Source organism: Trematomus bernacchii, unplaced genomic scaffold, assembly GCF_902827165.1.
Source record: "Trematomus bernacchii unplaced genomic scaffold, fTreBer1.1, whole genome shotgun sequence".
Lineage (NCBI taxonomy): Eukaryota > Metazoa > Chordata > Actinopteri > Perciformes > Nototheniidae > Trematomus > Trematomus bernacchii.
The window spans coordinates 3281416-3298187 of record NW_022987409.1 but is presented as its reverse complement, the minus strand read 5'-3'; the positions used below and the strand labels follow the sequence as shown (position 1 = coordinate 3298187).

Genomic DNA, 16772 nt, shown 5'->3' with positions numbered 1-16772 from the left:
GTATTTTGAAAAAAAAAAAGTATAAATATGCCTTATATAGGTATGGTCCTACACTATATTATTCAAATATAGCATGATAGGTCCACTTTAAGGAACCTTTGGTCAAACTCAAATGTCCTGTTTGCTTTAGTTAAGTTGAGGATCAAAAACTGTCCAAACATCATCCTATTTAGATTTCTTAAGCATATGTTGATAGGGGGAATATTCATATGAAAAACAGATGTATCAAATGAAATATAAAGCTTTACACATGTTACAATAAGTTCACCTTTATTTAACAGACGACTTCTGATGTTGAATAAAGAAACCAGAAATAATACAAAAGCACAATAGAAATCACAAAAATATGTAGTTTTAAAGCACTTATAAACATTACTTTCTCTTATTTGACATTTACTTTATTACATCCTTTATCCCTTTGTTTAAAGAGCAACACTAACAAACTTACACAAGTTTGATTGTCATGTATAATACTGTGGTATGGGTTTCTACAGTGACCTTTTTAATAAACCAAGGCTAATATCTAAGCCAGTCAAATCAGGTCCTATAACTTGTCAATTGATTCCCACAAAACTATTACAATCCAGTTATAACAACACAACAGGTGCACCAGCTCATATGGCTAAATGTTTTTTTTCTTCCCAAAAGGTTACAAAGACTGGACACATTTGGGACTTAACATACATTTTAAATAATGCACATAATGTAGTAATGCACCTATGACATCCTTTGGCAACACATCACCTACGCAGTTGGATTGCCTTTTTCTGAGATGAGTCATTGCAATCATATAACACTTGTATCAGAACTCATACTCTTTAAGCACACACGGTTTTTTCATTTCAAATACTATATCAGGAGGTATCTTTACAAATGTACATGTATTCAGTGGAATGTAAGAAATCTGTTACATAAGATATTGCGGCATGCAGCCTATGTTAAACCACTGGTTTAACAAGTACACTAGACTAATGTTTGTATCATACCCTGCACTCTATGCTCTGCATTTTATCAACACAAATATTGTGCTTTCTCAGAGAAAGGCCGACAATACGTAAGGCAACAAATACCGAGTCATATATACAGTGGTCCACTGCAGTGACACTCAGAATTTCCACCTTGATCGAGCTAGAATTGAAGGAAACAAAGAAGCTAAGATAACATTTCAGTTGCAACTCTTTGTTTGTTCTGTAATTGGCAAGCAATACATAACTACTGCACTCATTTACTTAAAAGGCGCTTAGAAACCAAGTCATTGCTACCAGGACGAAAACACACGTAAGTTAACTTGCTCTACAAGATTCAAAAACAGAGATGGGCACTACACATTGTTCCACAAGCATACCCTGAGTTCATTAGTTGCAGTTGAAGCTTGCTTGCACTAACACAAGTACAGTCAGTCCTGTGCCCTTAGGAAGGATCACAGAGAATACAACATACAACGTTTAAAGGATATATACTAGTTGTGCAGATACTGCAGAACAGTGCCTTGTCAATACATCTAAGCTCCATGATTAGCGCCAATTGGTCAGAACACCAGACACTTTGATCCTACATAATATTGATCTCAACATGGCAAGTTTAGTTCAAATACTACAAAAGAAATTACAGACGCAAAGCCAAAAATGTAAACTACAAAACTGAATTTGGTTCCATGATTCTTTTTTAAATGTGGTTTAAATGCCCGTTTAATTTAACGGCAACTAGTACAATAATTGCTTACAGAATGAAACAAAAATGAATATATCACAGCTGCACACATTGTGACTTATCTGAAATGTGGTACCTTTGCATTTACACATTGAACCCAACAAATTATGAATTTTTTCGAAATGTGACGTTTGAAGTAATATTCAGTGTTTAGACCAGTCTATTATACATTCATAATGCAACAATGAGTGGATCAATCCAATAGAGATATAGTCGACCTTAATTTCATCATTTAATCAGGCTTTCAACAAAATAAAGAAAGGTTCATTATGTTGATGACCAACCAGGTAACACAACGATTCCTAATGCCAGTATCTTCAGAATGAATTACCCTGTTGTCAAGAAGGCATATTAGCTTATATTTGCACACACTAGGATGTCAATGTCTTTCCGATGAATCCTCAAGGCAGTTTATGTGCTTTGTTTGCTGTGGACTGTGAGCTCCCTCTCAGAGCTGACGCTGGTACAGGTGGTCTCTCTGCGGCTGTCCCTTGACTTCCTCTCAAACGTGGGGGAGGAGGATGTGGTGCACTCTTCCCAGGTACGCAGAGGGAAGACCCGAGCAGTCAGGCTGGGCAGGTGATGGTGGGCACCAAAACGTCCCTCTGTAGCTGTGAGACAGCTCTCCACGGCAGAGCTCTGTCTGGGATGGCCCTTTTTGCAGAACAGACCGCAGAGCAACGCGAGAAATTCCTTCCTCACACTGCGATGCATGTATCCGTAAATGTAGGGGTGGAGGCAACACTGCAAAAAGAAGAGCACAAGGGCCAGGGAGGATAGCCAGGGAGGTACAGCTGCTTTGGCATTCATAGATATAGTATTTAGTATACTGTAAGGCCCCATGCTGAGGATATAGGAGGCCATGATCACAAAAACTACACGAGCTGCCTTGCAATGGTAGTGGAAGCGTCTGTGCCTAACTCGAACAGGGTACTCCCGGGCTGTGTCGGGGCCATCAGGGGAGCCGGCCTGCTGGGGCTGGGCCTGCCGCTGTGGACTGCTCGGTCCTTGGGAGTCCTGTGGGCAGGGCTGAGAGTAGGATTGTGTCTGTATGGGGTGCACAAGAGCATTTTGCCTCCGGGCCGCTCTGAACACCATCCAATAACATCCAAGCATGATGAGCACTGGCAGCCAGAAAGAGAAGGTGGACACCACAGCTGAGTAGGACAGGCTAGAGGACCACACCACTGAGCACACGTTGTGATGGCGGTCAAAGTCAATGGCCCCCCAGCCATAGAGGGGAGGCGTGCTCTGCAGGAAGCTGAGCACCCAGGTGCAGATGATTAGGTTGGTGCCCAGGTGAGGGGTCATGCGGGTGGGATAGGACAGAGGGTGGATGATGGCCAGGTAGCGATCCACAGAGACGACAATAATGGTGTTAACTCCAGCAAATGCGAAAAGATGCATGAGCACCACAAGAGCCTGGCACAGTCGGGCATCCAGGGGCCACACACCCGGCACAGTGGCTGCAATGGCAAAGGGCATGACTAATATGGTCTGGAGGAGGTCTGCCAAGAGGAGGTTGAGGACGAAGCGGTTGGCCACGTGAAGGAGTTGAGGCTTCCTCTGGAACACCAGCAGAACCACCACATTCCCAAACAAGGACACACACACAATGAGAGATATGAACACCATCTTCATCACGCTGTTAAATGTGGAGGACCAGACCAGGTTTTGCCTGGAAGCGATGAAACCAGGGTCCCAGGGAAAATCTGTGAAATTTGTGCCCACATCGGGGGCCTGAGAGCTCGACATTGTTTGCATGTATAGTCTCACATCCAGCAGAGTGTTGACATACTGTCAGGTTAGTCCCATTCTGACTAACAGTATGTCAGGATAGATAACACTGTTTGCTTTCAACAATTTGTTTGCTTTCACCTGTTATAACAGCTCCTCCTTATTCAGTGGAATTCATGGGGGGAACATTCAACATATTCTCATTTGCATATCGTATAGTCTACGTGGATAACATCCATTATTACCTGTGTAAACAGTCCAGCAAACTCCATGAGAAGCCTGTAATGCAAGCGATTATCAACACTGATTTGCTGTTCATCGTGATCAGTGATTAATCCCTTTATTCACAAAACAGGCCCTTTTCTTCTTGCAGACCACATCTGCAGAGTGAAAAATGGAATTTGCCTAGCGACCATAAATCCCACCGTTCAACCTGTCAGCATCGAGTATCGACTGACAATGTCCAGAGTAGACAGTGGCGAAAATCACGGATAGGTAATCTGTAAATGATGTTTGATACCTTGGTATGATCACTGATGCGATGATAGGTGCTCGGTTTTCATCGTTTTGCTTCCATTTCAGCCTCAGCTCCAGTCAATGGCAGCGAGCTTTCACGGCTCAGCTAACATACGCTGCGTGTCTTCACCCAGCGGGGGTCTCTCATCCAGATATCTCTCCTTCGCTGCTCCTTTCGGATTTCATGGCAGATCAAACATTTATTATTTTTTATCAGCTTTGATTCCTCCGCAACAGTTTTAGGCTACTTACGTTCGGGTCCTGTCTCCGAGGTGTCAGAAAAAAACCCAAGGACACCTGCACTGAAATCTCCCCCCACTGGAGCTTGTCACCCACCCCTCCCATCTGCTTTTTCCCTTTTGTTGTGAATGTGCAAGTCGTGTTTCACGATGCTGTCTGACACGTCTTTTTTTACATGGTGGAATCATTAGAACCGTCATTTCCATTTTATCCTATAGTGATACGTGTCATTTTTTTCCAGATTTGAAGAATAAGGGTATACTACCGGCATATGGCTATACATAAAGCCTATTTGTTGTAATTTTGTGGCTATGTGTTCCTTTATGTAACCATACACAGTCTTATTTATATGGATCGTTATAGAAATCAGTTCACGAAAAATGTCCTTTTGCTCACTGTAACAAAAACCCTGATTTTCCATTAAGCCTATCTCAGCCTGTCTCACAGATCTCCTTAGTAACAACAAGTGATTCAATCAGGTGGCTGTTTATGTGATCTTCACATAATTGGATGGCTGTCAGGAGAGAACAAAATAGGATATAAGCCAACCTCCATTGCAGGCATCTCAGCAGAGCACCAAGGAATTGGAAGAGTGCATCAGTATTTTAACATCCCAATTGGAACATCTGTTGGTTCCTTATTTCGTGTAGCTTAACAAGCATGACAGTATATATTGAAGATTGAAGATTCAACTTATTGTCATTACGTAGTACAGGTACTATGTAACGAAACAGTTTCTCTGCATTTGACCCATCCTAGTGTTAGGAGCAGTGGGCTGCCATTATGTACAGCGCCTGGGGAGCAGTGTAGGGAACGGTGCCTTGCTCAGGGACACCTCGGTAGCACTTGGTCTTTCCGGGACTTGAACTGGTGACCTTCCAGTTGCCAAGCCAAGTCCCTAAGGACTCCGCCACCATGCACCGCCCACTATATAAAAACAAAACTATAATACATATATATTTGTGTAAAGCATGTTCTATTCGAAAGAGCACTGAGGCATCATTATTCGCATTGGCTTATTTCAGATTGTGGTAATATCACAAATTACAATCATACCTAAAATACAAATAATTGCTTTTTCTTAAGCTGACCACCGATTTCTGTTTTTGCTGTTTACATTTTCTCAGTTGCAAACTTCAGACATCATTTTTGACTTATTAACAGCATTTGACAAAACAATCTCTCTAAGACACATCACTTCATCCTCATCATCTTCATCGGTTCTATCACAAAATGTATTTTGCATTCAGTGTTTATGGATATAGCAATAGCTTATTTTTAATCAAATAAGAACAACCCCCTATCATATGACTGCTTGTATAACACACTTTTGTATAAGCCACCATTTTGATCTCTAGAAACATAAAAATTGCTTGAACATTTCAGCCTTTCTAGCAAACAGACTTCATTACGATGCACAGAAACAAAAATAGTACTACATTGTGCAATCCAATTAGACTGTATCTTACATGGCATACTAATCAATGCTCGTAATTAACCATTTTATTTCAAGTCTTTGCTCTAACCGAGCTATCTAAAAGCTCTTTGATGTGAGTCCCGAGCACCCTGTGTTTTAGATTTAGATTGCACATGAAATGCTGGGAGATGCTTCCCTGTTCTTTTGTTGAATGGACTTTGGTTCAAAGGCAGACCCACGGGCCTGCTGCCTCATTGGATTATTAGACTGTCAATACTGTATGAATGTTCACAGTGGCCTCAGGTGCCCATCCGACTCTTTAACTCTGTGACACTCCCTGATGCCTATAACCCAATAAAATCAAACCCACAATGGATAGGAATAAAAAGCTCTGCAAGCTGAAAGCTCACAACTTGTAGTGAACCTTTTGAATTGAATTCCTTTATTGTCATTGCATATCCACATATCACCAAGCAATTAAAAACGATATATAATGTATCTAAAATGTAATAATTTTATGAAGAAAAATAGATCTAGTGCAGTCTCTGCTTCCTTTATGACCAATAAATTCCTCCTTAGATTTTAAAAGAAATGTTGAAATCAAAAAGTGATCGCCATTATATTCTGGGGGATTCAACTTAATTAGTCAATTTAAGAGACTGATGAATTCACACACATTTCTGTTTTGTCTGTAGCTTCCCCAAACATTTACATTTTTTGACATTTCAGGCCACTTTGAAGCAGAAAAGAAAAGACAGTTCAGCTAGCTAAATTAGCACCTGGCAGTGGCAGGTATGCAGTGCAAAGCAAGTAGTATATAGCAGGCTAAAGAAGACCCAGAAATGCTTTTTATTTGGAGATTGAAAGCAATATATTTTTAATTTAGCGAGTGTTTTCCCCCGCTAGGGAACAGAACTACATACAAGTTGATAAACAACCATAAAAGATCACCAAATACAATATTGAAAATGCATAGGCTGCAGACATGTTGGCAACAATTGTTAGCACCAGCCTGAAAAACCCCTGTGATTATGAAACAATAGCTAGTTGTTAGACTGCTACCATAGATGCTCTTTCTTTTCTCACAAACACTGGTAGCTAGTTACAAATTACCAAATGGCAGAAAAAGTAGCCTAATGCCTGCAGAACATAACGGCTAGCATCTGGCCAGATAAAAAGTTAAGGAATTAAAAAACAGAAGCATTCAACAGTGCCTAAATGCTACATTTACATCTGTCAAGTAGCCAGAAATATGACTCCAAATGTATTATGATTTTGCTCCAGGACTGCTTGATGTTTACAGAAATATAGGCTGTTGCTTGTATCTTACTTATATTACATATTTGCATTATTTGTCCTTTTGCCCAGTAAAGAAAAGAGCATGGCTTCTGTAACAAGCAATTGTGTATTGGACACTAAAATGGATTCCTGCTGAGAAACAGTTATAATATTTCTCCTGCTAAATGCTCTTCCTTTTGAACACTGACAGTCTGCTGTTTGTTGATTCTGTCTGTCAACTTTTTTAAAGCATTGTGCATTGTGCAGGAATCGCAGCCCTCTGCTGGACCAAACAAAATGTGTCTGGGCGAAGCAAAATTCCTGCAGGTTGAATTTGAGTGAATGATTCTTATTCACTTCCACAAACACGAAATACCTTTGTCTCTCAGCATTTATCAGCAATGCAGCTTTTGCTATAAACAGTCAGGAAAATCACTCCATACCCAGATAACAACACCCAGCAGCATTGTTAGGTGAGAAGGAGCCTTGTCTGTATCTAATTATTGTAAATTATTGCTAGACCAAGCATATGGCATACACACACACACACACACACGCACATATAGAGTCCAAATATTAAAACTAACATAGAAAATAAGCCAATTAAAACTGATAATGTCGCAAAAAATCTGTGTTGGCGAAAAATAAATTCAGAGAAGTTGTTTGTCATCACAGCGAACGATCACCATCATCATTTTGTGCTCACACATACTAATATATTTCTCTATACTTGAACTTACTGAAGAAAATGAGATGAAATATAAACAAGTGTTATTTATTGTAAATATATAAATTAAATTCCTAATATTTGGTGTCGTTAATCCCTGCACTACAGGCACCTTAATGCATAGATGCATTCTGTGTTGGTATACTGTGGGACCAGGCATATACAAGCTGCTTAACTAATATACCAGCTCTGTAAGAAGATTCATCTTTTTGTAAACTCTCATGGAAACGCATTCAGCAATTCTTAGTTATTCTTAAGCATTAAGACGATTAGAGCCATTCAAGTGGTCTCAGAGTTGCCAGTTAATGTTTCTGAAAATCATGCACCATTTTGGCACATTTATAAAGCATCCTTTGATATTTTGAAGGTATTTCTACGATACACAAAACTTGTATCATTCAGCTAGAAGGATATACACTCATTAAATGAAATTGTGTTTATTTTGAACCGTATCATTTAGAAGGCTGTTTCAGATTTCATATACTTTAGTTTCACTTTAGCAGTGATTCTAGAGTAGTGTTCTCTCTCATAATGAGTTAACTACCTTGTGGTAGCAGAAATAAGACCTTTGCTTAATCGCCTCATCAGTGCAGCTCAGGAAATAGTCTAAGAAATGCTTCCACCTCTCTCATCCACAGCCCAATAGAGGATGAATACGTATGTCCGGTTTAAAGCAATGTGTTAACTTAACCTCCTTTGTAGAAATGGAGGGGAGAACGCACTTTATTTATTGTATAGTTGAAATTTACTGACTTTTCTTAACGTTATAGTTTATGTATTGCAACAGGTCTTTAAGCGTGATACATGTTGTTATGTTTGAACTAAAACAAATGCAAACACACACACACACGCACGCACACACACACACACACGTGACAAAGCATGGTTGTAGTGGGCAAAGAGAAATCTCTGCAAACAAACAGATGACAAAAAGATTGAGAGCGACCATCACAGCACTGCTCTCCAAAGGGAGCCTTCCATTTTATTGCACAATAGCAGTTGTCTCCGAAGCCCAAACAGTTTAGAAGTAATTACTAGTGTTTTCCCCAGAAGGTGATTACTTCGCCACACTTGGCAGCCATTGTCACCGGCCGGGCACCACACTCATCAGTCCTACAAAGGGGAGAAGTGCTCGATTGATGATGAGCCCTTTGTGGCTCGGGGAGAATTTAAAAGTACTTTTATGAGGCTCTTTCAGGAGATTAACTTGCAATAAGGGCTACCTGCCATGGACACATTCCCTGTATTCATGGTGCCGGCACAAAGACTTTTTTTATGAGAGGCACAGCTGCATGAAAGCAAATGGTGAATGGGGATAATAGTCACAAAAGACAACAAACCTCAAGTGTAAAGAAATAAAGTGTTTTTTTAAGATGGGAGGCTTCCATTCAAAGCCAGACCATTCCTCCTTTTGACCATTGAGGATCCGGCCACTCCACCACCCAAGGCCTCAATCTAATTATTTTAGGACAAGACATGTTATGGTGCAAAGTGGCAAAGAGAGAGCACTCCGGACTAAAGTGCACTTTAATTCAATCATTCTATTGGACAGAATCCCCCTTAAAATGGACGTCACACACCAGTACACTGGCACAATCGGGAGCCTCCTGGTAAGGCCTCGGGCCCATTAACCTGAAGTAAATAACACAGAATTCACATGCACTTGTAGATTTGAGTAAACGCATAAGTAGGCATGAGCAGATGTCTTATTTCCTGGTGTATTTTGCGAAAAAATCAACTGTGAAAGACCGTTCTGGTTTACTTTTTCATCGGGAAGTTGTAGAAATCTTCAAAGCCAGATTAAACCGCAGCCACAGGGGCCCAGATCCGATTCCATTCATTAAGCAGAGAAAGAGAAAGACAGAGAGAGAGCGAAAGACTGCATGTGTCCTTGCTTGCCTAAATGTGAAAATTGCTCATGCCATTATTTCAGATGAGAAAGTGGGAACTGAATGGATTTGCTTTAATATAACAGACATGGGATACCACATACAGAGAGACAGAGGGGGGGCCAGACTTCTTTGCTTTTGCTCACACAGTGGAAAGGCCCTGACAGGTGTGCTTTTGTATGCGTATGTCTATGTGAGGGTGAGGCACTATGTGTGCCTGTGTGTGAGTGTGAATGTGCATGTGCGGTTGCGGACGTGAATAAACACAGACGTGAAATGTGTATGTGTGTGCGTTTGTGAGCGTGTTAAGCCTCTCCACGTTGCGCTGCCACTCCCCGGTGAAGAGAGGGGCCTTCTCACTTTTTCTGGGTCTGGTCGTATGGCAGGCCAGGATTCAATGCTGAACTCAGACAGACTGATCCTGAGATGGAGAGAGAGAAAGAAAGTGTGAGCATGTGTGAGGGAAAAGTCAGTGGTAGCTGAGTAAGTCATTTCATTCTTAGCACAATGTCGACAGTCTCTCTTGTCTGGATTAGTTCCAAACTGTGCGAGAAAGTCATCATTTCCAGCCTGCATCTCGGATCGTTGGTAAGACAATTTAATTTCTCTGCTTTTACGTTAATAATGAATGATTAATTTATTCCGTTTTTTACCTATAATATCATACAGGGCAATCTTATTCTGATATGTTTATGCCAGGTTTGCAATTTAAAAAATACGTCTATGTCGCCATTCACTCCTGTATGCCAGCTCACGCCTCTTCAGAAACTTAGAAGTGAGGAAGCATCAGCTCTGTAATTTTGACGTCAGTGACGCGGTCAATGGGGTAAATGACACTGAAAGGTCATAGGTCACCTCACCCAATTTAGTGATCAGGGATCGGAGCTGAGGCAGTAATCCCAAAGCTGAATCTGGATAACCTCACAGACAGATTATTGTTAGACATTTTTGACGTAAATTGTATGTTTACACTTTGTCGATATTATTAATTTATATTGCAAGACAAAGGGAAAAAAGTTATCTGGATGGACTTTGCTTGTATTAAGACAACATGCAGTTTTATATTTTGACCACTAGATGTCAGGATTTGCCTATTAACCACGCAGTACACCCCCCACCCTTCGCCAACACCTGAGGGGGAAACTTGTGAGTGGCCTACACATGGTGTGACAGCTTCCCCAGGAAGCTCGGGTGACATTTGCCTCACTTAATGACACAAGCTAATTAATCATTAGCTGTCCCAGAGGTATTGCTGTTTGAGGCTTTGTCGTGCCTCTCCCCAGTAGGGGGTCCAAGCCTCAACATGTTATGTATGCATAACTGCCTCATCCCACGCTACAACATCTTAATTCTCACCCGTTTAGCTAGTTTGACTGAACTACACTCGGTCTTTTTCAACCCTTCATCTCGGATAAAGTATAATCTGCTGAGAGATAGAGCACCTTAATTCTTCCCAGCTTCTTGCATGTGACATAGGGGGCCATGAAGTCTCTTTACCCATGTACGGTAGGGGTGGCTAATGTTGTACATGTCTGCAGTAGTGAAGAGGAGACAGTTTGCTGATGGTTCATTGGGCAGACAAGAGGATGGGGGGGTATAGATTTGCCGCATCAATAATTTTAACCACATCACGTTATCAAGGCCCAATGGACACTTTTACAGACATATCAAATTAATGCAGGATTAGTACGAGTAGTACTTTTTTCGTCCTTCCTCGTCCTTGTTCTCAAAGTTGGTGGTGGTTAAAGTTTGCCTTGTTTTACCTTAATGTCTGTGGTCAAAAGTTAGGAAAAGAAGGAAACATCCCTCCCTAACTCCAAGCAGAGTGAACTGTTTTAATGTGGCTCTGTTTGAGAAAATCACAGAACATTTGAGTGAATGTGTACATGAACCCAAGCTAACAGGGCCATGTGGGTTAGGAGTAATTGTCTCTCATGGGGTGAAATCCTCTCTAGCTGGGCTTTGAGTCCGACAAGGATGTGCGAAAAGCCTTTGTGAAATATGGAGAAAATGAAATCTGCCCCCTGTATGTGTTTCTGCCCCCTCAGCATCATTACTGCCCCCCCTACCGGGTCTCGGGCTTGTTTGGACAGACCGAGCCTGTTCGTCACGTACTGGGGGCTCCAGGTGATGCACTCAGGTTCCACCTTCACCCACCAGAGAGGAGTTTGGGGTAGTGCTTATGTGCATGGGGCCATCAGGGGCACAGGCTGATGAGGGCCTGGGCCGCAGGAGGGCTTTGAAAAGCGTTAGAGGTTTTGGGATGAGACTCAAGGTCCCCTTGGGATACCGTGACCCCTGACACCTGCTCGCTGGCCCTTGTGCTTTGTTCTGTGACCTGAGAATGGAGCGTACATGTGGAGAGACACCGGCCAGTTAACAGCTAATCCAAAAGTTTCATCTGGACACACGTTGCTGTAGTCTATCAACAAATGAGTGCTGCATAATTTAGCAATGGCTTACGTTGAACCTATAGCTCCGTCTATTAGGCATATTGTGACAAATACGTTTCTTTATATTTGCATGTAACATTTAGAAATATTCTGCCATCTGTGCTAACGGCAGCCATTACAAAAAAGGTGGCAATACGTTCTGATGCTCTCTTCCAATTATTTTTGTATTTATTATATATAATACTATTTTATGTATTTAATCTATGCTGGCTTTGTACGCAAGTTGTGGCTCTTACATCAAAAAGTATTATTGTAGTCAAATACACACATGGTTGAATAAATCAATGTTCATGGGAGTGCCTTGTGGGAGTGTACTTATTGATATGCATAGGCGTGCTGGTGAAGGCTTTAGCGCCCCTGCTCTGCCAGGTGCCATTTAATATCACTCGGATATACACAAGATCCTTCATTTCCACTCTAATCACGGGCAGGGTTTCCGTCTGCCATGTAATTCTGCTAGTATAGATCAAACACAGGCCCGTCTTTACTGCAATGAAGGTGTAATGCAAACTTGAGTTCTGATCCATAGTAGTGAGAAAGAAGTCTGTAAAACAAACAGAGGTCCCTGAGTAAAGCCATCCTCCAAAGATGAGGTGCATTTATATGCTATATTTTAGTCTTATACTATGTCACCTTGATGAAGCTCTACATGATTTAGTTCACTCTGTTCAATTTAGAATGACGCCTGCTAAAGAAAATCTTTGTGCAAGACATCTAAGCCTTGACCTTGTGGATACAGACACCGTCGTTTCCACAGCCCTGGCAGGAGGCCTTTGGACATGACACATGAAGAGACAACAAGAACTCACTGTTCTCCGGTTACAGAAGTATCTGCTGAACCTTTAAGATGCAAAGATGGATCTGCCGCCATGCTTGCTTTCGTTTCTGTCTCGAATAACACCGGGGCGTGTCCCTCCTTTGGGAACCCCATCTGCAGGCCTAAAGTGATGGCACCACCCTTTCCTCCACACCCATTACCATTCACTGTCAGTAAGACAAACACACATGCACAATTCCACCTGCACATTGCACACACAAACACACATTGAACAGGGAGCAGGTTGTGCAAATGTACCTGACAGTGGCAGCGTTTGTGCCCTGGAACATATTTAACTCACTCAACACCCGTACCATCTCAGCAGGAGGCCACAGGAAACAGATGAGGACTAGTGGGGTTGATCAGGAACACTACAGCTTACCTATACTTGCCATGCACCGGCTCACTCTGCGAACCTCTGGGCTTATTAACAATGAATCAACGTAATTTTCTGGGGGAAAGCGGAGTTCACACTTGAAAGAGCCTATACCGTGAAGCTGATGGGGGATCAAAAAAGGGGAGGGGGATTACTTGTCGCTCTGTGCAGATTGCACCCTTCCTGATTTCTAATGGGGACAGCCAGTCCTGCATCCATCAAGCTCTGCGCATGAGATTACCTTTACCGAGGCAGCAAGTGGAGGATTCCTAAAACTTTTAAGATAACTTATTTACTCACTTTATTGTTTATTGTTTATCATAGTGAGGCAAACTTCTCCCCCCCCCCCCCACATGCAGTTGAAGCTTCAAAGTCCTTTCATGGTGTCAGGGGCGGGGCTAAGCATTGCATGTGATTCTCTATCTCCAGGAACCCCGCAATTACATCTGGCACAACTCTACATGAAGTAACGCTTTATAAGCCTTTGTGCTTCGCGGCTTTGAAGAGCCGTGGACCTCTATAAGTTTGCTTTTTGTCCCCCTCTGTTGTACGGCCCCCACCAGCCACCCCAATCCCCCCCCATCCCCCAGCTCAGGACAGAAGACAGAATGTGATGTGTCGTCTCCCTCCACACACAAAGCCTCAGTGCATTGGACACACCTTGGACAGCACAAAGGATGAAAAGCACGACGAGGCTTGGACACGCAGGACCACGCTGCCAAGCCCGATAAAGACGCTTCAAAAGTCGAGCAGCAAACAGTGGCCTTCTTCTCTTCTGCTCTCTTCTTTTTCTTCCCAGGACCTTGCAGTGACAGAGAGAAAGAAAGAAAGACAGAAAGACAGGCTGACTGAGTTAAAAGATATTTGTGTCTTCCGTGCCTTTACCCACATCAGACTTATGACTGTGATTTTGGGCAATGTTGTGTCTACAGCACAGTAGCCAGAGTAAATGTGCATGTAAACACCTAGATTAACATTTGTATGTCTGCTTTGGTATGGATTAACCAAAAAACATCCCAGCTTTGAAGCAGAAGGTCCATAAATAAACTCTGCTCTCCAATCCCCCTTGTCTCTTTAGCCGTCTGCTCACAGTGGCAAGCCACGGCTAGACTGAAACCTGCCATTTAAGCTGGAAATGGACGCCATTTTACTTCTCATTTAGAATAAGTCCCTATTTGTATTTTTGCACGTTTGCTTATATGGCAATCATTTTAACCTCTGGTCATTCATTTACTTTATGGAATATTTCTGGAATTGAAATGAATTTAAGACAAGAAAGAGAGTTGCAAATCTATAATACTTTTTCTTCACCTTCATTTGTGTCCCCTTGTTAGTACACAAAACTGTCCAGACACCATAAAACATGACTTTTTTTCCCGGTAACTCCCCCCTCCTTCCTGGTGCCCTTCTCCCTCTCTCTCTCTCCCTCATTCCCTCATTGAAACAGATGGCGTTTTATGCTGGGCACAATCAGGACTATTCAGCGTCAGGCAGGGCAGGCCCTCCCCACCTGCGCTCAGCCCAATCACAACCTAATGAACACATTGGGAGCAGTCTGTTCCAAATTACTCCCAGTTGGAGCCAGGGCCACAGGTAACCCTCCCCCCAAGCCCCCCCTTGCCATCACACTCTGCCCCTTCCCCTCCACCTCACCTCCTTCGCAACAGTCTCTCTGCCCACCCGCCCAAATTGATATTGGCTCCAGCGCTTAGACCCTCAACTCTGACTCTTAATCAAATCAAGATTCATATCTGTGTGCTGTCAGCATTCCAACACAGCTCAGAGGGGCTGCGTATTCAGCGACAAGCGTATAGGTTACATGTGGGGAGATATGGATTGACAGCTAAGGTGTTTATGTGTTGGAACTGAATTGGTTGTGTTTGATATGTCTCCAAGAGCTGTTTCCACATAAGTGTATAGAGATCTATGCTTTTACTTTTAATCGTCTCACTCACCTGTGCACACAAGCGCACACACACACACACACACACACACACACACACACACACACACACACACACACACACACACACACACACACACACACACACAGACACACACACACACACACACACACACACACACACACACACACACACACACACACACACACACACACACACACACACACACACACACACACACACACACACACACACACACACACACACACACACACACACACACACACACACACACACACACACACACGTCCTTGTAAATGCTGTGGTGTTATCAGCACGTTTCCACTGCTTCAAAAGGCATCATTTATGCATTTTTGTTCAGATTGTTTGCGCTCTGTACACAGCATATAGGTTCTATATTCATATTTTATTCATGCATTGAGATTGAACAAAAAAGAGAAGATTGCCTTTTTTTTTTTTTTTCTAAGGCACGGTCTACCTGTGTGTCACAGTGACTTGAATATCTTTTTTCTTATCGGTGCGTGTGTGGGCAGGCAAAGGGCAGTTATTAGCAGTTGACACCAGAAGTGTGCTGTAGCCAAGAACCTCTGACACTCTGATACACCCTACAACATCCCCAGGGACAAAAGAATGAAACCAGGGCGCCTGCCTAGTCATGTCCCATCAATTGCTATAGGACCTCAGAACCGCAGGCCGACTACCAACCCCCACGTGGGTGTCCATCACTGGATTTGACAGGAGCGCTGCCCTGCTGGCTGCCCTTCTTCACTGTCCCTCTGGTCAATCTGCACCTCAATTGGCCCCTGCACTGGTGGGTGATGCCTGCTCCTTCTGCTGCATGTCAAAAAGAGCCAGGAGCCACAGAGGAAGTGCAAATATCCTCTAATGGCCTTGATCCAGATGGATGCGCCCATGACAATAGGCCCCCGTGCCTGTGGTTTGGGTTTTTGTCAGTGAAAAACGCAGAGGCCACCACAATAACACAGCAAAATTATGCATGCAGGCCAAGTACCATTGACATGTTAAAGAGCACTGCCAGTTGCTATGATAATTAAGTTAGCTCATTCCAAGGCAGAGAGCTCTTTTCTCTTAACTTGTCTTTAAAGACACTCCGGGCACATAAGGCAGGCTTTAAGACAATGGACGTAGGGGGAGAAATAATGGATTCAGTGGGTCACCATTTCTCTGCCCATTTGCTTAACATAGGGCTATACATCTTCCAGTGAATGCTTCTTGATGGGATTGCCTTTAGGGGCTGTTTTGTGGGTTTTACATGCTATCACTCAGGAGATTGACACTTTCTATGAAGTCCATATGGCCGTTCTGAGGATAAGGTAGATTAAAGGACTGAGTATGAAATATTCAGATGACTGCTGTACTTCATGACAGTGACAGACTTTGGATTCTCTTTGTAGAGGCCTCTAGACTTGAACCATTGCTCACAAGCATGATATTACTTTCTGTAATATCACACTAGGCATGAGTGAACGCTGACCTGTTTAAGCAAGCAATAACATCAATGGAATCCCCTCCGTTCACTTTTCTTTTAACTAGGATGTTTGGTTACGTCACAGGGTGTCTGATCTCCCTATGCCTCCATAGGGTCTCATTGAGAGTGGCCACTTTGTGTACAGCTGGGGAGTGTTTGGCCAGTAACGTAAAACCAGGAAGCCTTTGAAACTTAACC

At 42.7% G+C, this 16772-nt stretch overlaps 1 protein-coding gene across 1 annotated transcript; it reads right to left on the bottom strand.

Moving 5' to 3' along the window:
* Positions 1–306: 306 nt before the first annotated feature.
* Positions 307–3746, bottom strand: gpr101 (G protein-coupled receptor 101). Its single transcript, XM_034138874.1, has one exon. It carries the CDS (start codon positions 3472–3474, stop codon positions 2122–2124), a length of 1353 nt encoding a protein of 450 aa, XP_033994765.1. The 5' UTR covers positions 3475–3746; the 3' UTR covers positions 307–2121.
* Between the last annotated feature and the right edge of the window lie 13026 nt (positions 3747–16772).

Bases quoted from the DNA above. Each gene is read 5' to 3' on its own strand.
- gpr101 (XM_034138874.1), bottom strand. From the start codon at position 3,474: ATGCAAACAATGTCGAGCTCTCAGGCCCCCGATGTGGGCACAAATTTC.